General features: G+C 38.8%; 1 protein-coding gene across 5 annotated transcripts in view; it reads left to right on the top strand.

Annotated features, from left to right (window-relative positions):
• FRY (FRY microtubule binding protein) overlaps positions 1–24,164 on the top strand; it is a 235,717-nt gene that overhangs the window by 190,034 nt on the left and 21,519 nt on the right. For 4 of the 5 annotated variants that reach the window (XM_072361601.1, XM_072361602.1, XM_072361600.1 and 1 more), the window contains 12 exons: positions 198–292; positions 2,440–3,041; positions 4,594–4,691; positions 4,784–4,954; positions 9,224–9,364; positions 10,128–10,307; positions 11,337–11,498; positions 12,215–12,289; positions 13,511–13,681; positions 19,099–19,299; positions 19,795–19,956; positions 22,907–23,070. In XM_072361601.1, the coding sequence (XP_072217702.1) occupies positions 198–292; positions 2,440–3,041; positions 4,594–4,691; positions 4,784–4,954; positions 9,224–9,364; positions 10,128–10,307; positions 11,337–11,498; positions 12,215–12,289; positions 13,511–13,681; positions 19,099–19,299; positions 19,795–19,956; positions 22,907–23,070 (2,222 nt within the window). Of the gene's footprint in view, positions 1–197; positions 293–2,439; positions 3,042–4,593; positions 4,692–4,783; positions 4,955–9,223; positions 9,365–10,127; positions 10,308–11,336; positions 11,499–12,214; positions 12,290–13,510; positions 13,682–15,596; positions 15,858–19,098; positions 19,300–19,794; positions 19,957–22,906; positions 23,071–24,164 lie in introns of those variants that run through there. The other variant, XM_072361603.1, reaches the window with a different exon arrangement.

The raw sequence follows: 24,164 nt of genomic DNA, 5'->3' as shown, positions 1-24,164 counted from the left end.
AGATCAGTCAGAGGCAGAAAATAAAACATGCTTCTAGTGACATTTTAATGTTCAGGATAATGGTGCTGGTGTGAATGTTGTTCTATTTTCAGGAGAAATCATTTTTAACGGGTAACTTTATTTTATGAACTAAACATTATTGAATATTCATTATTTTCAAACTCTTTGTTGAAATGACTAATCTCATGCATTGATAGGGGTATGTAATGGAAGCACTACTTACTTTGGAAGCTGCAGTGGATAATCTGTCTGATTGTTTGAAGAACAGCGATCTTTTGACAGTGTTATCTCGGTAAGAGCCTGCTTCGCCTAAGCATATCTTTCTTTTTCAATGACTCATGATAGAAAGTGTGTGGTTTTGTAACCTGACAGCATAACATGATTTTTGATACGGTTGGGTCCATTTGCAGCCTTCACAGTCACTTGACTAAGAGCATATCACAGCCAAACTTTGCAATAGCTGAAACACTGCTGATAGAACTAATGGAACTCTCCAGTGCATTGTAAATTCTGTCATGTTGTCTCTAGGCTATAATTTATTTAAATATCCTAGAAAAATATTATCTTTTTTGCACTTTGTATTTTTGTACCATATACTTTAAAACATATCTATAAAAAATTGTTGTGGTTTAGAATATTGGTTTAATACATCATGTTATTCTAGTTTTTTTCCCATACTGATTTTGCTAATAGCTTAGACCATCTTTCTGAGACTGATGGCCTTGAAGCAGACAACTGTGCATTAAGGGAAAATTCAGGTTATTTCTGTTACACAGCTATTAGCAGTACTGAGGGAGAACTAATGTCTGTTGGGCTCCTTTTAGCAAGAACAGAATTGGGAACATGTTTGGGAAAGTTAGCATTAAGTTACCCAGCTTTACCTACAGGATAAAAAACACAGGGACTATCATTCACATTGGATATTAGGAAAAAATTATCCTCAGGAAGAGTGGTAATGCATTGGAGCACTCTAGCCAGGGAGGTGGTGGAGTCAGCATCCCTGGAGGTGTGTAGGAAACATGGAGATGTGGCACTGAGGGGCCTGGATTAGGAGGCATGGTGGGGATGGGCTGATGGTTGGGCCAGATGATCATAGAGCTCTTTCCAACCCTGATGACTCTTTGATTCTATGATTTTATGATTGCTGAAGCTGGTAGGTGGAGTACTGTTGTATCATACTGAAGAGGCAAAAGACAAGTATTGCCTAATAGTGCGTGGGGACAGGACTAGGGGAAATGGGCTGAAACTTCAGCATAGGAAGTTCCACACGAATGTGCGCAAGAACTTCTTTACAGTGAGGGTGACGGAGCACTGGAACAGGCTGCCCAGGGAGGTGGTGGAGTCTCCTTCTCTGGAGATATTCAAGACCTGCCTGGACGCCTACCTGTGCAACGTGGTGTAGGGAGCCTGCTTTGGCAGGGGGGTTGGACTCAATGATCTCTAGAGGTCCCTTCCAACACCTACAATTCTCTGATTCTGTGATTCTGTGTAATGACAGAGTGGAGATGGGATGGTACAGTTTCTGCTTTCTAGACTAAGAGCTATTCTTCAGTGCATATTGTAGAAAAGAGCAAGATGGAGCATTAAGGAAGAAACATTCCAGAAGGCAGTAGGATGCCATATTCTTTACCTTAGCATTGCTGATTCCATACAATCCACTTCAAAGATTATAGGCAGTAGGAACTTAGAGTGTGATGAGGTAGAAAACAGTCAGAAATGAGCCGTTCTCCAGCACAAGTTTCCTTACATATATCAACACAGGGTGTTCATCTGTACAGATAATCGATAGGGAGTGTCTGAATCATCACATGGTAGTTTATAAGGAGGCATAAATCACTGAATTGGAACACCTCAGCTTTCTGTACACTGTCTTCAAGAGCTATTTGAATTCAGGCAGAGGGAAGCTGTGACAAGGTTTCTGAAGGACATGTACTAGCAAGGAGAACTTTGGCAGCCGCACTGCAGGTCTTCTGAGAGTAATGTGGCTTACTGGTCGTTCTGCTTAATATACAGTATTATTAATTTCTACATTTCTTCACATTGTTCCTTAAGCCATCGTGTATTTTTCCTGCCAGCTGTTGAGGTTTCTTCACTGATGAAGGCCTTTTAAAGACCGTCAGCTTTCAGTTCTACCACTGCCCCTTTTTATGGACGCTTCTACAAGTCCCTTCACAGCTCTGTCTCTCCTATCCCCATGTCATTTAGACCTGTCTACACTGTGGGTTATCCTGTTATGATTTCGTATTGTGCCACGTGAACCTTACTTCTATCATTGTCTGTAACATAAAAAAGGCAAGATGCAGTAGACAGTTTGCTGGATTACTTTTTCTGTTTCAGTGTTTATTTATATTTTGTTAAGTATATGCATCCAGTATCCACAGGATTCAAGCTGTGCATTCACACTTTACAATGTATGTATGTTCTTTGTTTTGGGTTCAGTTCGTCTTCGCCAGATTTAACATCAAGCACCAAGCTGACTGCAAACCGGAAAAGCACGGGCCAACTGAATGTCAATCCTGCAGGCAGTAACACAGCCACTGCTGAACGAAGCAGGCACCAGAGGAGCTTCTCTGTACCCAAAAAGTTTGGAGATGTGGACAAGTCCTCAGATCCACCTCGCAGTGCCACGCTAGACAGAATTCAGGCATGCACCCAGCAAGGCCTCTCCTCTAAAACCAGAAGTTCATCTTCTCTAAAGGACAGTCTCACTGACCCATCCCATATTAACAATCCAACCAACCTACTGGCCACTATCTTCTGGGTTGCTGTGGCTTTGATGGAGTCTGATTTTGAGTTTGAGTACCTAATGGCATTGCGGTTACTGAATAAACTTCTGGCTCATTTGCCACTGGATAAAGCTGAAAACCGGGAGAAGTTAGAGAAGTTGCAAGGGCAGCTGAAGTGGGCAGACTTCTCAGGGCTACAGCAGCTACTCCTGAAAGGATTTACCTCCCTTACTACTACTGATCTCACACTACAACTCTTCAGTTCGCTCACACCAGTGTCTCGAATATCCATGGTGGATTCCTCTCAAGCTATAGGTAAAAACAAAGTATTTTTCACTCTGTTTCTGTTGCTGTTATTTTTGATGCTAGACCTCATTAGGCCACCTGCATAAAACCAAAAACGGCACTTTGTCTTCTAATATAAAGTAGTCATAGTTTGGATTCATGTGCTTTTTGGAAGTTTCATAGCAACACAGCATGTTTCTGAAGAGTGAATCTATTGCACAGTAAGGCTTTGGAAGAGAGCAGTCATGTATTTAACAATTCACTTTTAGGACTTAGCAGCTTATACATTTTCTGAGTGATGTTAAAAGTAACAATGAATAAGACAAACTTTTTATAGCCTATTTTTTCCACTTCTTCCATTGAATTATTTTCAGAATATTACAGATTAGATGATTTAAATTAGTGCTTTGTGGGATTTTTCTTATCAGTGCACATATTGACAGTACAGGTAAGAATGCAGGGAACAGCCTGCCCCTCTGTAAGCACCTGTGTGGTGTGTGATGCTCCCTGTCCTTGGAGGCTTTCAAGGAGAGGCTGCATAAGGCCCTGGGCAATCTGATCTGGCTGTGCATGTCTCTATTCATTGCAGGGGAGTTGGACTACATGACCTTTAAAGGTCCCTTCCAACTCTAAGGATTCTATAATTCTGTGATTCTATATGATCTGGTCTTCTGCTGGACATTTCACACATGGGCTGTGAAGTTACCATCTGAAGGTATCTTTTTCTCCGAGTATAGAGGAAGCCTAGAGAAATTTTGCTCCTAACTTGGGCCCCGTGTGTTATTGTACAAAATGATCACAAATGATGAGAAGGTTATTTTCGTAAGCCCAGATTCTTTTCCAAAAAACTTATTGCTTCTGGTTACAATAATTTTGATACTAAGCTCTCGGCTCCTACGTGAACTGGAGCAGGCTGTGTTACAGCTCTGCATTACAATCAGTGGCAGCCATGAGCCAGCTATGAGTTGGTGCAAAAGAGCTGAATCCTAGCTCTCAGCTGAGCCCATGTGCTGATTGATGACGGGCTGGCTCTTCATGCAGGAGCCATCTACTAGCTATGGAACCACACGTTTGAGAAGTTCCATTTGATGACTTACATCTGAATTTTGATTCATTACTGTTATTACTTGAGCAATGTGAAAAATGGAAACTGTGTCTGGCAGCCTGACTAAAACAGCTGTTTGTTTGTCATTGAATTTCTTCATGCGTTTGATCAGCAGTGGCCAAAAAGCCACTGATGTTAAGACTGCAGAGTGGAAGAGGTAAAAATACCCTGCAGCAAAAATAAGGAATATGCTCCTGTGAGATATTTTATCCTGTAAATACCTGTTTCTGTGGTATTACTGTTTGCAGAAGTAGGTTCATGCTTTATAACATGTTGGTGCCTAATTGATAGAATGGATTTTCAAGTCTCCTTTTAAGACGAATGTGGTGTGGTAGTGGTGTGAACAAATTGACAGTGATCTGTGTGAGTCTCTGAGTATTGTCATAGTGAAACTGTGACCTGCCCCAAAAATACCATTTTAATGATCGCTGTGACTCTTACCTTCAGGAATATCCATTCTGTTCTTTCCTCTTCTAGGATTTCCACTGAATGTTTTGTGTCTTCTGCCCCATTTAATTCAGCATTTTGACAGCCCAAACCAGTTTTGTAAAGACGTAGCTGAAAGGATTGCGCAGGTATGAAAGTTGTTTGCTCTTTTGTGCATCTTGACATCTTTAAAATGCAATTGCTTTGTTCTTAATGTGTTTTGAAATTTATATTTAATCAGGTTTGTTTGGAGGAAAAGAACCCCAAGCTATCAAATCTTGCACATGTCATGACCCTTTATAAAACACACAGCTACACAAGGGACTGTGCTACCTGGGTGAATGTGGTTTGCCGTTATCTTCATGAAGCATTTGCTGATATTACTTTGAATATGGTTACATATTTGTCTGAGGTAAGTTTTCAGAGACTTCGTGCAGTTTTAGTCTTTCTCTTGCCTAACAACCCAAAGAGCTGAATTCTGGGATATTAATGGGGGCTCTTTGTAGCTGTTATTCAAAATGAAGAGTAAAGAGCAGAAATAGAAGAAAGAAATGGATTTACTGTAAGAAATTAATGTTTCTTATAGCCAGGTTCTCTCTCAGAAAGTTTAAGAGTCAGCAGACATCTCTGATACTGAACGTCCACATATTTTCAGAGAGGCCAGGCTGCACAGCCTCACTCGGACTTCAGGGCAAGCTCGGCTCTCCCTCAGGTTGCAATTAATCACCATGTTTGCAGATGAGAGCTCTAACAGTGTCAGATCTTGACTGATGGTGAAAGTCATGACTCTTCTGTTAGAAACTAAACCAAGAACCTGAGATTTTTCTGTTTTCTAACCCAGAGACTCTGACAAGCTATTAGCTCTTCAAACGTGCCAACTCTGATTCCTCCAGAATTAATTATCTCATTCATTGGCAAACTTGAATTTCTAATAAACAAATGCTATAAATACCAAGGTCTAGGCTCTTCCTCCTTTGTTTTCTCAGCCTTAGGAAAGCATCTGCCCTTCTGTTTTACCTTCAGTGTTGTATGCACAATTCTTGATGTTGCTGCATCTCCACAAAGGCTATTGTTGAATGCTATCTTCATGCCCATTAAAATGGTCTTAGGCACTTCCCCTTTAATGTAGTTTAGCACCAGGGTACTACTATATGAGCAGCAAGTCAAGCAGATTTTTGACCATAATTAAGGCACATTCCTCAGGCAACACCGCCATCACAGGATGACAGAGCAGTAAGCACAACTTCCTTTCTCCATATTTACATTGACTGCAGCTCTGTTGAGTCATGTCTCAGGAGTGTTTGCATGGGCACAGGGTAGCTGCCAGTCTGGAGGAGTAGCAAGGGACAACAATCAATCTTGTTCAGCCTGCTGTATAGCCATGAAAAGACTTTTCCAGCGTTCAGGATGATTTTCTCCTTTTCTCATTAACTGATCCACAGAGCAGCATAAGCAATGTTCTGCCATCTCCTATAAACCAGTTGTGGGATATACTGTACATATGTAAAACTGAATGGGTTACGAGCCTCAGTGGGCAACCTCCAGTTGAATGTTATACCTGCTGGTTGTGAAGCCTATGCTATAACAATCCTGGCTCAGTCCCCAGTGATTGAGCCTGTAGGGTACTGGGAAACATACAGAGCTTAGAAATAAGAATGTAAATCCATGTTGCAACGGTGACACCTCCGCACACATGGGTTCACCTTCAGGAGGGGTCTTTCTGCCACAAGTTATTACAACTGTGAGAACAAATGCTCTCAGCAAAAGGCAAAAGCCTCAATTACTGCCATTCAGACAAAAAATTTCATTTGATCTGTTTGATGGCAGGTAATTGCTTGTCAGCTGTAGGGATATGAGCCTTATGGCTTAAAATGAGACATTTCAATAATATCCAAACCTTGCAGTGACAAGCAGTGCTCCCTACTCAGTTCTACAGCTACAGCTGTGGAAAGTGAGAAATTTCATCTAGGCAAATATTGAGGGATCTCAGTTTACAGATGAGGAAAAATCATTGTTTAACAGTGCAGGAGAATTTTGAACCTCTGCTACAAAAATCAGCATACAGGACAATAGCTAAAAGCCTGCTGTGATTTTATGTTAGATTTTTGCATATTAGTGTTTAAAAGTCAACCCTATAGCTGGTAGTACAATCATTCTAGAAGAATATCTGAGTTAGCATGGGCCTTGTATTAAACTAGTAATTTGTTAAGACCGGTATCATTCTTAGGCTGAAATAGTCAATACAGGAGAAGGGACAGTAAGCATATGGTAGATGTTCACTCCTCCTTGTTAGAGGACTGCTTGTGATAGAAACAGGAACATTAATAAACCCTTCAAAACCAAGGAATCACTAGAAGTTAAAGCACCTGCCTTGCAAGGGGAAACGCATCCTAGATCAGGTATGATCCCAGTGGTACCTTGTCAACTGGAAGTGGCTTGTGAGATACTTTCTATATTCTCATCTCAGTGCACAAGGAAGATGTTTCTTTGCCTGATAAATGTAGCCTGAGAAGTGCTGTCAGATTTGGAGAGACAAAGACAGCAGTCATTCAACCAGCAGCAGGCAGCCCTGGCAACCCTTTGCAGGAGAAGGCTTTGCTTTCCACCAGCTTTCTATTTAACAGCTGCTTCAGGAAACTGAGCTAATAGAGTGTGGTGCCCTAGAGCCAGAAAAACCCTACCATATCCAAGAGAGGAATCTACAAGTTTTCAAAACAGTTCATAGGAACCAGAGTCAAAGGCTGAGAATAGTTATGATTTCATTTTGCAAATGCAGCGGAACCACCTTGACCTGGAATTTATTGATCTGAATGATGTGTTATCTGAACTCCCACTTGCTTCTGGTTTTGTTACTCATCGTAGCCGAGGAATTTTTACTGTTTTAAATGAGCTTTAATGTTGTTATTCTTTACCACACTTCAGTAGTTGTGAGAAATTCATGAAGTGTTCAGATACACTTGAACTATCAAAAACCACATGCATTAATTACAGCAACATGAAAACTGATATAGGCCACAAATAAATAAAGTTTAGGGAGAAAGTGCTTTTTAAGCCAAATGACTCTGTTGACGACAAACTTATACAAAACTGAATGGAAATTGGAAGCTTTTCTAGAACAGTTTTCTAGCCAGTTACAGAGGAGAAATTCTCACTATTACCCAAGAAGAATACATTTTCCTTTTAAAAAAAGTTACTATCCGATGCAGCAACCTGTGTTTGAGAACACAGAATTTCTTCCTCTCATCCAGACTGTTTCTTGCCATCCTTTATTTCATGCTTAAGTGATGTACCAGCTGATGTGCTGGATGATATGAAACAATGCGTGAGGACAGAATCGAGATCCCAACAGAACAGAAAAAGCCTATAACCCTGTTTTGAAAAATTGCTAAGCACATTTATCTCTCAGTAAAGGTATCCATGGACTGTGGCTGCTTACCTTGTAGAAACTTCCTATAATTTCAAAACTTCCTGCTGTTTTTTGGTAGAGGAATGGATAACGCATGGCGAATTTTATCTGTTGCACTATAGCAGAGTCTGCCCACCTTGTTTTATGAGTCACTACTTACTGCTCCATTTCACTGATGAAAGACACTTAGTGGGATTACATAGTCTGCTTTATCTGAGCAGTTCACTTTAGCTGGCACGAAACATTATCGTTCAGTAAAATGCCTTTCAGGTCATTCAGGGCAGTGAGGGCATCTAGTAAATTACCAGTGTCTTTTTGAGTAACAGGTGGCATTTTTGTCTTGTGTAAGACTAATGACATGAGACACCGCGAAATCTTAATAAAGTAATGTTCTAGATCTCCTAATCAGTGCTAGAAGAATATTTTGTTGGCCTGAATGTAAAGAAAGATTTTAATCTTGAAGCTCCTGGTAACCTTTAGCGCTAACGTTTAACTGCCTCTGAAATTTGTGGGGAGGGACAGTAGCTGTCAGCAATGAAAGAATGTGCTACCTTCCAGAAAACGTTCAGCTCCTTCACCCACACGCAAACATAACATGTCTGTCTGTATAGATCCTGAATTAGTCACGTATATGTTTGAGCACAGTTCTGTTTCCAAGTTTCGTTGTGGAATTCCAGTATATACATTCAGGTGTTCCAAGGTTCCGGGATCTAGATCAAGCCCCTCTTTGTATTACTGTGTACAGGAAGAGACTCCAGGGACTCCATCTTCTCCTTAGCAGAAAGTGTTTCCTTGGCAGTTACAGCTAGCGAGCAGTGGCAGTGGAGTATGTTTGGATAAATATATATTGGTGTCTGAATAGTGGTAGTTTTGTTTCTTTAGCATGTTTTCTTTTTTTTCCCCTTGACTTTCAGCAAAGGCAGAAAAATAAAGATACTGCCCTGTTTTTATTGGATGTACTTCCCCTATTAATGTGTGAATATTACCTGCCAGCTTACTCAACTGTAGAATCTGTTTTCTGGATAAGTTAGGGCAAGCGCATATTGAAGTTATGTTCCATTATCAAAACAGGCTGGCATTTGGCTCTCATCATAAAGCTCTGTTTTATTTCACACTTTTATCATCATCACTTGTAAAATGTTTGTAAAATGCTATTGCAAAATGAGTGGGTGAGGAGAGATTAACAACCAAAGTGATATTCATGAAACTGGTAACTTTTCCCCTAGGGAAGAAGGTCTCACAATTTAGTTATAATCACTTTACGTTTTTTAACAGCTTCTAGAAAAGGGTCTTCCCAGCATGCAGCAGTCCCTCTTGCAGATGATCTACAGTCTTCTCAGCTATATGGACCTGTCAGCTATTCCCGTCAAACAGTTCAACATGGAAGTGCTAAAAACTATTGAAAAATACGTACAGGTAAATACCATATCTCTTTTATATTAAAATAGGAACTTCACAGTATTTAGTACATTGGTTTTCTTTGTAAGATTTTAAGATTGCATTAGCTGGGAGCACTGAGACTGTCCACAGTGATAACTAGTTAATAAACATCCTTGTGCCTAATAGGCTGTGTGTGCCCAGATAAGATGCCCAGCTGTGTGTTCTCTGTGTGGGAAGGGTTAAACTGCAACCGTATTGCTTTAGGAAGCAGCTGTATTGCTTTAGGAAGCAGCTTGATACCAGGCAGATCCTGAGTGACCACTCTTTTTAATAATTAGCGTGAAGGAAATGTGGCATAAGCACTTCCCTTTAGAGACTTCTGCACCTAACTCTTGATGAGTGGAAAGCACCCATCTCTACTAGGAAATCACAGCTATAAAGTGCCTGTTTTGAGTCAGTCTTCTGTTAAGCAGAATCCATCTTGGCACCTGTATCTATTCCTAGTGATCAAGGCATGCAGGTTGGAAGTTTCAAGCCTTTGTCTGCCAAACTGTCCTTGCATTCAGGTCTTCCACTTTGCAAGGAAGTTCCCTAACAATGGTATCTTAGGCAAGGGACTTAGTTTTCTGCTTTGAAACTGTTCTGTAAATATATATTTAGTCACTGGTCAAGACAGAGAAAAAACAGTATTATTCCAAGTCCATGTTCTTATTATGTGTCGAAAATATGACTGTAAATAGCAAATAATTTTGAAAATATGTGAACCTTTCGTTTGCTGATCAAATATATCTATCTCTAGAGCATTCACTGGAGGGAAGCCTTGAATATCCTGAAGCTGGTAGTTTCTCGTTCTGCCAGTTTAGTTCTACCATCATATCAACACAATGATCTTTCAAAAATGGAAATACATCGAGTGTGGAACAGTGCTTCCAAGGAGCTGCCAGGGAAGACGTTGGAGTTTCATTTTGATATTTCAGAGGTATTTCTTGTAATTCTGCTGCTTAACACCTCGGTGAATTCTGTCATTCAGATGTTCCTAAGACAAATTATAGCTCCTTAAGAAAACTGAAAAGTTGTGAAATAAAGGAAACTAGGTATAGGACTAGAGAGAATGGCCTTAAATTGTGTCAGGGGAGATTCAGGTTGGACATTAGGAAAAACTTCTCTGAAACTGGTCAGGCGTTGGAAGGGGCTGCCAAGGGAGGTGATGGAGTCACCATCCCCAGAGGTGTTCGAGGAACATTCAGATGTTGTACTGAGGGACATAGTTTAAGGAAAATATTGGTGGTAGGTGGGTTATTGGACAGGATGATCTTGGAGGCCTTTTTCAACCTGGGTGATTCTATGATAGAAGAGATAATTGGAACTCTTTTACGGCAGGGGTTATCCTGCAGATCCTGTATACCTTTCAATTTTGTACAACTGAATAAATGGTCTTACTGAATTTAATGGACAAATAATTCAAGTTATAATTACGTACCTACATGTTTGGTTGAGGCATTATATATTTCTTTGTGTAGGTAGTAGTGAGAACATTGTTACAAAGGGTTTCTTCTTGTTTTTTTCACGTAGAAACAGGAAATTTCTAGTAAATGCAGAGCATTCTGTCATGAATCCAAGAAAGCATTTCATTGTGCGTTAAAATGGGGCTAGACTGCTCATCAGTTTTAATCTGGATTTGAAATTAATTTCATAAACTTTCTGGTTGTATTGTTGAGATTGTGGGTTTTTGGATTACTTCTTATGTTATAAAATGTTTTGACAGCTGCTTTGAATGTTAGCTGCTCCTGAATTCAAGCTCAAGCTACTAGGGATGGCAGCAGCTACTGAGAGTTCACAATGGAAAGTAGAACACATACGAAGTGACATGAAATTTGCTACACTCCTTCTTTCACTCATGCTTCTGATCTTCAGAACAATCTTTTCCTGCAATGGAAGTGCTAGGCCCCATTGTAAGTTCCTCCTGGAGTACTGCATTGCATTAATGAATAACTACTCTCTGTTTAAGACTCCAATTATTGGGAGACGGTATGATGAGCTGCAGAGTTCGTCTGGACGAGATGGTAAACCCAGGGCAATGGCTGTCACCCGAAGTACTTCTTCAACCTCATCAGGATCTAACTCCAATGTCCTTGTTCCTGTGAGCTGGAAGAGACCGCAGTACTCACAGGTAAACTACTTTAAAATAACCCACTATTCCTTCATAGTTGCACTTGGAGCAATTGAATTAATGCAAATTGGATTCCAGACTGGCTCTGTGTGCTAAATATCTCTCTTGGATTCAGAAATGAACTGAGTTACGTTTTGTTTCTATATGGCATTCTTTTAATCTTGAGAGCTCAGTGTCAGATGTAGCTAAAACTGATGGGTGAATTCAGGTGTTAGCGAGGAGAGCAGATAGACAGCAAGTACTGTTTTCTAACTGCTGTTTTCTTGGGAAACGTATAAAAAGAATTCCTTGGAACTTGCAAGTTAAAGTGATGCATAATAAATGTATTTAATGGATTGGGTTATTTTTTTGTTGTTGTTTTTGCTTTTAAAGTAGCAGCTTATATAGGAATGACTCAGCCCCTAGTATTGCAGAACATAATTATGCACTTGCTTAATTGCAAACTTCTAAACTGTTCTTTTTGAAGCTATCCACAGGATCTAATGTTTTCCTTTCAGGCTTACTAGGCTAATTTAAAAACAATAAGCGCTAAAATAATTAAGAGCTATTTTTATTTTCCCTTGTATGTACAGTTGCTCTGAGAGCAACCCTGTGAGCAGTGAATGACTGAACTGTTGGTTGGTTTCTTTAATCAATTTTATTTAATGCTTGTTTTTAGCCACCAGAAGGGTGAGTGGTTTAAAAAGTGCTGACTTGAGAAATGTCTTGTTTTCTAGAAAAGGACAAAGGAAAAGCTGGTACATGTCCTTTCTCTGTGTGGTCAGGAAGTTGGACTGAGTAAAAACCCTTCAGTAAGTAGCCTTATGTTGACCATTTCTGTATATCTTTGTGCCCAGAACTATATTTCCCAGTGCTCTTGATCTGATTTGTATGATTTAATGTCATATTGCAATCATTCTGGTTTACACTGGCTCGTACTGCATTTCTTAGCGTATTGACCACTGGATGAATGGACTTCTCACTTAAAGATGATTTAAAGATGATTTAGTGTGCCTCCGGTGGCGCAGCGGTAGAATTCCCGTCTGCAACACCAGAGGGCCTGGGTTCGAATCCCCCCCTGTGGAGCAGGGGGTAGAAGTGCTGCTCTGCTACACAGAGGGCTCGAATCCCGGGAGTTGGACTCGATGATCTCTAAGGTCCCTTCCAACTCGCACAATACTATGATACTATGATGATACTTACAGAGCTACATGCCTTTTTTCTAAGGGGGATGCATTGCTAGAAGTTTTACATATGACAGCTAGGTGTGTGAACAGTAATGACCTCTGGTATTACCAGTGTAGAGCCTTTATAAAGTACATAACCAAATTACAGAACTAAAGCTGAGGTGGAGACTGATTTTTCTGTTAGTATTCATAACTTTACTTTTTAAAGATTAATATTGTATTGTGCTAAGAAATAGGCAGTAGGTCATCTAAGGTAGGAAGTTCTTGAAAGAAGTATTAAATATTTTCTATGGAAAAAGAAAAATTTCTAAGCCCTCTTTCAAATATAGTTTATATATCACTTGTATTCTGATGAACAGATCTTTCATTTCTGCACCACAGGGGCGTTTTCACAACTAAATTGCATATATAAATATATTTAGTAGGAAAATTATCACTTGTATTTTTAATCTTGACAGGTTTTGAACATCATTTTTATCTAGGGGTTTTGTGTGTGTGTGTGTTTTTTACTTATTGTTTCATCCCTTTGACAGTATTTGCTTTGCAAAGTTCTCTGAGTATTGTTCCTGTAAATGTATACAAACATTCAGGCAACATCAATCTGCAGCCATTAGGAGGTAGCTGTAATATTCTTGGACGCGTTCCTGAAGTATGAAGTTATTTCTTTGTACAAGTTTAATCTGAAGGCACCTGTCCAACATAAATAATAAAGAGTGTTCTAAAAATACTCAGTGAAGGAATTAGGTGTGTACTGGAAATACAGCCTTCTGAATAACCAATTACAGCTTTTAGGAAGAAACAACCAGAGGGAACAGTTTGTAACAAGAGAAATCCTTTGAATTGTAGGTGATTTTTTCTTCCTGTGGTGATTTGGATCTGATTGAGCACCAGACAAGCTTGGTGTCCTCAGAAGACGGAGCAAGGGAGCAGGAGAATATGGATGATTCAAACAGCGAACAACAATTCAGAGTCTTTAGGGACTTTGATTTCCTAGATGTTGAGCTGGAAGATGGGGAGGTACAGTATATTTTATCTGAAACATCTTTTTTATTAAAATACTTTTATATTCTTTGTACTAAAAACTGTAGTCTTCTTGTAATATAAAGCTTCAGCTGTATAACTAGAAACTTCATTTTGTGTTGACATTATTTATAATGTTCACTTAATGTTTACTTCAGTAGCATAACACTAACAGGCTACCACACCCTTCCTTTCTGAGCTGACTTTAGGAAACACTGCAGAACTGGTACTGGAAGATAAAGCCTCTGTTCTAATACCTTCTATGTGAGCTCACTTTTAAGTCATTTTCAAGTTTAAAAAGGCATAAATTAGTTCCAAATCTATTGGTTCATGAATAACTCTCCAAAATATGAATTCAGGCCTGCAGGCTGTTGGTACTCCTACAACTGCTGATGAAATCACTAATACTGTGAGAGATGTACCTTTCATTTTGCTGACACTGTCAGTGATTTCATCATTGCATACAGAAGCAAAACAGAACCCTGGGGGCCAGATCAAGTCTTTGCAGGTCAAATCGTCTGTAGCTAAAACTGCTGAAGGGAAGAAGCTGAAGAAGCACAGAAATTTGGGGTGCTGCACACTTTTAACTTTACTCATATAAAATTTGAAGGATATCTTTGTATTTGGATGCCAAACAACACTAACAGTTTTGTTGCCATTTAAATGTTCAGGAATTGATAGCTCTTTTGAAGAGTGCAGATGTTCATCAAACCTAACCATTTAACCAATTGTTTTATTTTAATCCAGACATGGATTTGAACATGAGTTTTCTGAGGTATCACTCTTAGCCTTGAGAAAAACAGGTACAGGAAGAAATAATCAGATTTTTTCCACTAGTAGAATTATTTAAGGTTAACTGACCCCTCAACTGTGAACTGCAAAAGAAAGGATGAATGAATGGAAGGAGAAGTCACAGAGTCCTTATTTATGGTCAGGAATATGAAAATGTTGTAATTGAAGCTCACAGTTGCCCATTGCTTTGCTCATAAGAAAAATTAAAATTGAATAAAAAAACAAGTGACATAATTAGTCAAAACCAGATTAACCAACTACTATGGAAAAGCTTTATTTTCCAAACAGTGATAAAAACATCAATGCAGGATTGCTTTGTCAATGTGTACCAGCTGCAATTGTTTCTGAGTCTTAAACACTTCCAAGATATTACAAGAGATTGGGACTAATTATCGTACAATAATTGTTTGTCTGATGGATGATATGTAGGAATTTCTTCATTGTCTTCAGTTAAAAGCATATATAGATTATGTATAATAATTCCCGTTCAACAGTGCACCTTCATGGACTGTGATCCTGCAAAGATTTATTCTGTGTACATGGCTGACTTCAAGACTGAAGCCTAAATTGGTTAATATATTAATCATCTTAAGTCGGTTGTGAAAAAGATACTAAACTGTTCTTGTTTTATGTGAAATAGAACTAAAAATGTACTCCTTTACATAAAGCAGTTTGGATTCCAGGATCTGGATTCCTACCTGATTCAGCAGTGTTTCACTGAAATCAATACTTTAGCCAAATTCAAACCTGGTAGAATCCGTATCTCTAATGACTCGAGGGAAATCAGGTCAGAATTTAATATATTAATAAACATGAATGAAAAAGTGTTGGAAAACTTAAACTAGAAAGAGCACAAAAGAAAAAGTTTACGATTGAAACAGGTCAATGATGCTCTTATCACCCCCTGACCACAGAATGCACTTTTAAAGATGTGAAAACAGTTAATGAATATTTTCAAACTTAAAGACGGGGCTGAAGAGTTGAAGTTTTTTGTTGTTACTTTTTTATATATGACATTAGTTAAAACTGTAGGCAAATGTTTGTCTGTGATGCCTTTAATACAGTAATTTCACATAGATTCTTTCTATTTGTTTTTCTATCTGTTATATCTGCTTCCCAGGAACTTCAGGTAAGAATGCTACTTGAGCTCAGATGCGCTGGTATCTGTTATGCCTTCTTGCAAATTCGTATTATAAAATAATCCCATAGTTTTGTTGTTGCCCTCCCCTTCTTCAGTGTGTGTATGAGTGGGTGGGCGGATTTGTGCCCGCCCTTCTGACAGGTGCTTCATTTTTGTCCTGTTAGAATTACGTTTTATTTTCTTCCACATAATTACTTTTCAATTACATTCTGCTTCATTTTAAGTTTGTTTTTAACATTTTTGATATTCTTCACAAATTTTAAACTTTCTTAATTCTATTATCAGCATTTGTAGTGTCTTTCTGCTTAAGTATCACGTGCAAAGAATCCCCAGCCTTTCAGTTGTAGTATGCTGGCTCCTGTTAGCATCTCACGAGAGCTGATACTTGAGGCCCTTTCAGAAAGAGTAGATTATTGTCAGTGAGAATAAATTAGTTTCTACAACTTAATTTGATTCAGCTGCATACTGCTCCTGCCTTGTCTGAAATCTGTGAAGAAAACTGCAAAGATGCATGAGTGTTTGTGTGTTTGGGAACTGCGCTGCAGTTTCATGTTTAGAGGGGGCTGCAATGACATGAATTTGCGTGAACTATAGAAGGGATTCGACAAAAAATTAACAACAGTGTTTGGGATATTTTGCACACTGTGTTTCTGTTATCTTGAATGTCAGTTACGAGATTCAAAAACAACTCCCAGAAATATCTTTGTCTCAAAATACCTGTGCCTTAGAAGATACAGAGATACGGGAGTGCTGCCGTACTGTTCAGTTCTGCAGTACTTTTGCCTACATCCTGCAGTATTTGTCTGAGTCCATTAACTCTGTGTACGATGCCAATACGTATGATTAAAATAACAAGTTTTCTATGATTCTTACTGGCTTTATGAAGGAGATGACACAACTCTCCTCTACCCTGGGCTGTGTCCCTTTTCAATGTCCTCTCTGTGCCTCCCCTCCCCTGGGTTGTGGTAATGTTTAAATTGACTGCCATGGCCAGTCTGCTCCTTTACTGGAGAGCAGTGGTTGTGGAACTGTGTCCTATGTAATATCTGCTCACTGCCAGTGAAACACATCTATAAGTGACTCTTCTGGTGACTGTCAGATAGGAGAAATCTTTGCTCAAGCTGTAGGTTAAAATGAGCATCCTCTCAAATACATCTTCCCTCCTGCTTGTTTGCTGTGAAATAATTATGCTTCAGACCGTAAAACTTAGTCCATCTCAATACACACGCTGACCTCTTGTATAAATTCAATGTGTTTCTAGGTGTCCCTGTATCAAGGTTGCGCTAACCCAAAACTTATGGGTTATTTCATCTCTTACCTTTTTCTCTCCCTTTTAATTCACTCCCCACTTCTAGTAGGATGCCCTAGAAGTGTCTCTTTTCATTTCTCTTCTTTGTGCTGACTTTGTTTTTAAACACATTGCATAAGAAAAACAGAACAGGAAATAGATGTGGGCTGAAGAGTTCATCGATAGCTGTCCTCAACATTCTGAGGATCCAGTTGTAATAATGGTCATCGTTGCTTGCTCATAGTTACTTGTTAGTTCAGTAACTCGTGTTACTGAATGTCCCATTGCTGCTTGTATCCTCCAGCCTTTATGGGGGAGGATGTTAAAATAAGTACTTGGGAACTGCACAGCAATTTCTATGAGTTACAGATCTAATTTTTTACATCTTAGTTTTTGTTCCCTTCCTGCATAAAATTGCTGTGTTTCAGGATGAAAACACAGGGTTCTTCTAATAAACGTGTCAGGCTTCATAGCCAATTATTTATCATTTCCTCTTCAGTGTAGTGCATTCTTTAGTACTACATGCTCTTGTAGATAGCAGTTTTTGCATTTTTGGGTTGCATTTTATGTATTTCTCTCTTTTCCTTTTTCTTTTTTTTTTTTACATGAAAAGCAAGCAGTGTGTCATAAAACTAAGCTTTTCCTATTTCCAGACCTTTTCCAGAGCTCACTGCATTAAAGGGCAGTGATGCAAAGTGAGATCTATCTGTACAGTCTGTCAGTTGATTGTTAAGGAAGTGAGGTCACTGTAGAATTAAATGCACATTATGCAGATTGGGGCACCCATTTCAGGAGATATCTGAGCCCTGAATAGGGATTTCTCAAGTGCTGAAAATCAGAAGTCTGCTGAAGTGCCTCACTGAACTCAGATCTTACTTTTTCTATGACTGTAAATAGTTTAAATCTTCATGAGCATAGGATATAGTCCTTCTGTAGTCAGTGATTTGCTAATGCTTATGATTTTTAGGCAGAACTATGTATTTTTTAAATTCAGCAGTTTAATATTTAAAAGATCACTGCCAACTTGAATTTTCAGCAGCTGGTATGTTTAAAAGTGTTGGTACTTAAAGAATCCTGTTTTAAGAAGTCAGCCTTCAGCTTTAAGAAACGTTTCCTTTCTTTATAAATTCCCTTCCCGTGATGTTGTGACGTTGAGGGTTTTCACCCAGAGAAACCCAAACCTGTTTCTGGATACTTCCTGTGTAGACCTTCTATTGTTTGCGAAGCTCACGTGGTCCATGGCAGGAGCAGCTGCAGATACTCCCACATTGCTGGACAGAAACGTGGCAGGACTTGACATTGTCATGGCTTGGTCTGGTTTCTGTGAAATACATGAAATAAACAGAAAACTGGTAGCAAACTGTTTGCCAACTTTATGCATAAAAGAAATTAAGTGACCTTTGTACCAGTTGACCATCCTAATAAGCGGTCATGCAATTTGATTAATGCACTCAGTTTGTATAAATGTATGGGAGATTGAAATTGAAAGTTTATACAAAATGTTTGGCCCATTTGACTGTGTCCTTTTTAAAGAAGCTGCTGTTATCAAGAAATGCCAGTTAATGCTGTACTTTTAGGACTGCTGTTTCAAGTAGTTAAATAAGTTCAAGTGAAATAAGCCATATGAGCCTAGAATCAAAGTTCAAAATGTTTGCTGCTTCAGCTGTTACATTTTGCGTGCTGTAGGAGGAGTACATTCAAATCTACCTTAACTCATCACTGTGCTTATGTACGTACAGAAGGATGAAAAATCTTTAGCCTGTGTTTCACGACTGAAACCTCGCTGTGACCTGTGCTCCTAACACTTTTAAACGTCATTGGAGAAACCCCTTAAAGCTGCTTCAGAACTTTTCTTTTGCCTGTCATTGCTCTACTGGTATTGAGGTGTGCGTATATGCGGACTTACAAATCAAATTCTTAATTCGGCAAATGCATGAAAAACATCTAATACTGGAAGGAATGACTCTTCATTTAACTGCCTTTTCCATGCTTCTGCTCTTACCTGCAGGTGAAGCACTGGAAACATTTAAATGCTCCTATTCCATTATGGCTTAACAAAATAATGTTTATATCAAATGTGTATTATACTTTTACATAAAAACATTTATCGACCTAACTTTGAGCTCATTATTAATTATTTTTTTTATATGATGAGTTTTAACTGAAGGAAGCTGACCCTACATTCAATTTCAGGGAGAGAGCATGGACAACTTCAACTGGGGAGTACGGAGACGGTCTCTGGACAGCCTGGACAAGTGTGACATGCAGCTGCTGGAGGAGAGCCAGCTTTCTGGGAGCACGCCCAGCCTGAACAAAATGAACCATGAGGACTCCGAGGAGTCATCAGAGGAGGAGGACCTGACCACCAGCCAGATCTTGGAGAACTCAGACCTGGTAAGTTGCTAACTTGAAATTTAACAGTAGTTTGGGTTGTGTTTGTAAATGAGCTGGGCTTTTAGTTTTCCTTCATTCAGGTGCTGTCTTAGACATCTGACACTGGGGAATGGCACTCACTGCTTGCTTCTCCCTTATTTGCACATATACACGAGACTTAATGTAAAGTTCAAAACGTAGGAAGCATCGAGTCTGATTAGATACCCTTTTTTCCACAAATTAATGTATGTCATTTTTTCATTAATGGACAGTAGAAATAGGAGAAGACTTCAATTTTGTAAATTGTGTCCAGTTTTCATTGTTCTCTTCTAGGATGTTTGCATACACTTTTTCCAATATAGATATTGAAAAGTTTGCAATATGCCTGCATGTACAAACTGAAAGAGCCTCCATCACTGTCATTTAATGTAGTGTCTACTTTGCATACTCGTAAAAGCTAAGTGAGAGGGTAGCTGTGTACTCAATTATTTTGTCCTTCTGTTGTGTTTCAAACAGATTATAAATCTTTCCCCATCAGAGGATACAAACCACATTGACTCACTTTCTACATCATGTGACACAACCTCAGCAGACCCTCATCATTTTAATATAGGAACATCTAGCTTCGACGTGTCTTTGCCTGATATGAACAATCTCCAAGTGCCTGAAGGATCCAAGGTTAATACATTTTTACTTTCTTTTCCAACCACGATGGATTTCACATAACATTTATTCTATTTTGCTTTAATTTCATGAAGATCTGTGAAAGCAAGTACATTCTGACTTATGTATGTAATGGCATAATATGGTACATAAATATGCCTGGGCACATTCGTAACCTTTCTGCTCTGTTTACCATTTCCTTATTAAAGGATTATATTTATTATTTCTCGGGGGTACTGCGCTATATATACACCAAGATACTACCAACTCATTAGAAGATGAATCTGTAGAGTGTTTACAAGTCACAGCCCTAAGGGAGTGTTCTTTTGTTCTTCATGCCGATTTAAAAGCCAGCTCATGGGGTGGGTGTGCGCTTGTATTCACTGGGATTGTTTTGTATGTGGGAACCTATTGTACAGTTGTGTGCACTGGATTCAGTTCTTGCCTTTTGGCAGTCACTCAGAAATTCTAAATTCATGACCACAATATTAAGCCATCTTGGAGGGAGGGAGGCAGCAGGATTTGCAAGGATAAAAGAGCCATGTTCAGCACAGTTGATTTCAGACACTTGTATCAGAAGACAAACGTAATGTAAGGTTGGTAAATGATAATCAGTGTGGCTGCAGTTTCTTGCATTTTCTATCAGATAATACTTCTGTTTATGGGAGCTCAGGTGAACGCTGTCTTTCCAGAAGTATAATCTGGAGGGGTTTTGTTGTGGTTTTATAACGCTTCCACCTTAATACTAAAGCTTCCTCTTCGGTGTTTGAGTTGGAATGTCTATTGCAGGAAAGCAAGGCAAGAGAGTGTGGCAGAGGATAGTTGACTTACGTAATCATCAGCTTTCATTCCTCTTCTTCCCTTTGATCTCTTCTAAATGCAGCCACACAAATAATTGATGTAGAACTGCTAATACTGCATATAACAGAAGTTGTGGAAACTAGAATTGTAGACAGTAAGATGTAGGTTGGAATTGTGCTGAGTATTGAACAAATTCTTCGTGCTAGAAACTTCCTTAGGAGGAAGAAAGGTCTGGAATTGGAAAATGCGGTTAAGAATCAGAGAGGACAGGAACTTCTTAATACAATGGTTGTGGAACAGATAAACTGATTATCATTTGTCAAAACAGCTGCTGGTAGACAGGGTATCACGTAACGACTACGAGCAGCAGAGGTTGGCAGAATTTCAGTTCAGGAAGCTGCAGTCAGAACGGATATGTTTGCAGGTGGTGACTGTGACTAATCTTGTGTATCCTGATGTCGTACTTATTGATTTAATGCTCTAATAATCAACCCAAGGTGATAAGGATTTACCGATGTTATGAGGATGCATGAATTGATAAACTTTACATAGTGCACCTTCTTAGTTTTTTTAGTGTTTTTTACCTCAAAGATACTTGAGAATTTTTAATTAAAAAATAAAATAAAGTAGTTTGGTATTTATTTTAAAATTAGAAATTTTAAATTAGAAAATTGAAATTGCACCTAAGTAATTTTTTGCTTAATTTGATAACATAAAAACCGAACTCCTTAATGCTTCTCTTTTTGTCTGAGTTTGTATTTTCAGATCACTGATGCAGAGGAAAATGCTTGTTACTTCTTTAGAGCAATACACAAAGGTTTCCTTGTTGCATCATATTCAAATACAAAAATGTTGCTTCTGCTTTTAGATACGTGCAGTGAGTGAGAGCAACAGGCAGAATAAGCAAGCCTTCTGAAATGGTTATTTCCTAATTCCAGGAGTTATCATGAATGAGAAGAAATTAATTAAGCTTATTTTCTACTAACGGTAGTGACTGCAATAATTCAAGATGTTATTTGTAAGAGATCAGAAGTTGGTGATAAATAGTGCTATGAGCGTACACAGAATCAGATACATATTTTTCAAGTTATTGAAACACGTCTATTTCTAGAAGTATGTTCCAATCCTACGTGTGAATTCCATTCCTACGTGAATCTTGGGAGTCCACTTCTATTCTTTTTGAGCGTTGTATTGGGCTCCAGTGGGTGTGAAATGTTTGCTTCCTCTTTCTTCCTCCCTTATTCTGTCCCGTGTTTGAAAGTGGTTAATGCTAACTCCTTGATAAAGCAAAAACAGTTTGTGTGTTGGTTCCTTTTATCTGTCTTGGACTCAGGAATATTACTATCCTTTTCGCTCCCAACACACACGTACATGCATAAGTGCGTCTATGCAGGAGAACATGCCTTTATGAGACATCTCAAACAGAAAAGAGCTTATGAGCTTCTTGCTGGAGTCATGTGAACCACCACTGCTTTGCAGAGATGTTGTGGATGATGCAGACAAAAGGCAAAAGATTCAAACTCAAACAAATTTGTCCAGACTAAAAATGTAAGAGAAAATGAAAACTTTCAAAAAGGAATCAGGAGATGTGATCAGGTGCGTCCATTAACATGAGGTACTAACGGACAAAAAAAAAGGAAGCGATAGAAGCATCATCCTTTTATTGGCCTGTAAATGTTTTGGCTTCCTCTTCTGTGGCAGTTAATGAGTAAATATGACGTGCTAAGAATAATTCTAAATTCTAAACATGCATGCAGTGATCCAGACAGTGATTGTTTTAAGTGTATCTTGAGAGTCTTTAATTCCCTCTTGGATATCATGAAGTGAGAATTAAAAAGGACAGCCTGATGGTAACAGGAACCCTATTCTTTTTCCTGAAAAAAATGCATCCCTGCTATGTTGCCAAATGTATTGAGATCTGAAATTGCTTGTAATTCATTTGAAGAAATACCTTTGAAAATAATATTGTTCCAAGACAGCAAGTTAAGCAGATTCAATCTTATTACAGAAGTGTAACTCGATTTGTGTATTGTATTTGATAGAGCTTTACATCTGTGTGATTTAACACGCTACTGTTTTATTTTTCATTAAGTCCTTTCTAGGTTTTAGTGGTATTAACTTCTTAATTTGCTGTTTTCTAAGACATCATCGTTCACTTCCCTAGGTTGAAGCCATACATGCAGAGCAAGACACAGCAGTCCACGAGGATGAGCTTTCAGCATCTACAAATGAACTCCCAGGAGCATTTGAATGCAGTGATAGCCTCAGTCTGGATATGACAGAGACTGAAGAGAAAGTTGACAGGCTGGAACAATTTGCTCTTGCCAGGTACTTGTATGTATGTGCTGCTTTTTCTAAGAGGATTTTCTAGAAATCCTCTTATGCTGTACAACAAAGTGGTATCAGGATGTTCATTAATTTCATCATTTGGGTAATGAAAAAGTAAACATTAAATTATCAATATTGTTATTATACAACTACATAAAGAACAAGATTTTCCTTGTAGGAAAAACAAGATATAAATCGTGCATACATCTGTGCAGTTAGTCATTTTATACATTATATGTTTCATTAAAAGAGAAAAATACTTCTTTAAGTTTTGCAGTAATGGAAACACTGCTCAGTTAACTGTTCAACAGAGCATCCATGCATTCATCCTTTTGATTGCTTATGGATCGTGAGTTCACAATATTGTCAGAAGTCCGATCTATGTACTCTTGAAGCCTCCAGATGATGTTGGATGGACCCTAGCAAATGCTGCACAAAGGCATCAAGATTTTTCCATGCTGTGTGCAGCTCCCTCAGACTTTGAATGCTGAGCTAGACTGCAGTCAGCACCTATTTATGAGGAGAAAAGCAGCAGGGGAGGCATAAAGAGGCCTTCTGTCTCTGTACCACACTTTCAGAATCAGCTCCTGTTCTTGGGAGCTGTAGGAGTGTTTCTCCACCACAAAGGCGAATACACAGGAGCAAGTAGCTTAGTAACCTTTTAAAATAAGAGTCAACCTGTTTAATTCATCATGAAGTACAAGAATGATGCTCTGTGCTAAGAATGCGTTATGTTTGTGAAGGAGTTAAACCAGACACGTCAGCATGTATACTGTTTGTATACACAAATATATATTTGTTCCAAGCTTTTGGTGTACATTAATGCAAGCAAGTTTTCCTAGAATAGGTGCTTTCCTCATAAGTTCTATCCTCCTGTGAAATTTCAGCCTTCCTTTTCCAAACCAGTGTATGATAAAACAGTGTAGGTACCCCAAGGTAAGGTAATAGAGATCTGAATGGCCTGAAGGTAGGGAATCCGATTTGGAGATTTCACCTCACTGTGGCCACAGTTTTGCCAATCTTCAAAAGCAATTTGGAAAATCAGGAGTGTTTTTAGAAAGGTGCTGTAATTGCTTGTGGGATTTAACCTCTCT

Source organism: Excalfactoria chinensis, chromosome 1, assembly GCF_039878825.1.
Source record: "Excalfactoria chinensis isolate bCotChi1 chromosome 1, bCotChi1.hap2, whole genome shotgun sequence".
NCBI lineage: Eukaryota > Metazoa > Chordata > Aves > Galliformes > Phasianidae > Excalfactoria > Excalfactoria chinensis.
Note: the sequence above shows the minus strand (reverse complement) of the source record. Positions and strands in the feature narration are given on the sequence as shown.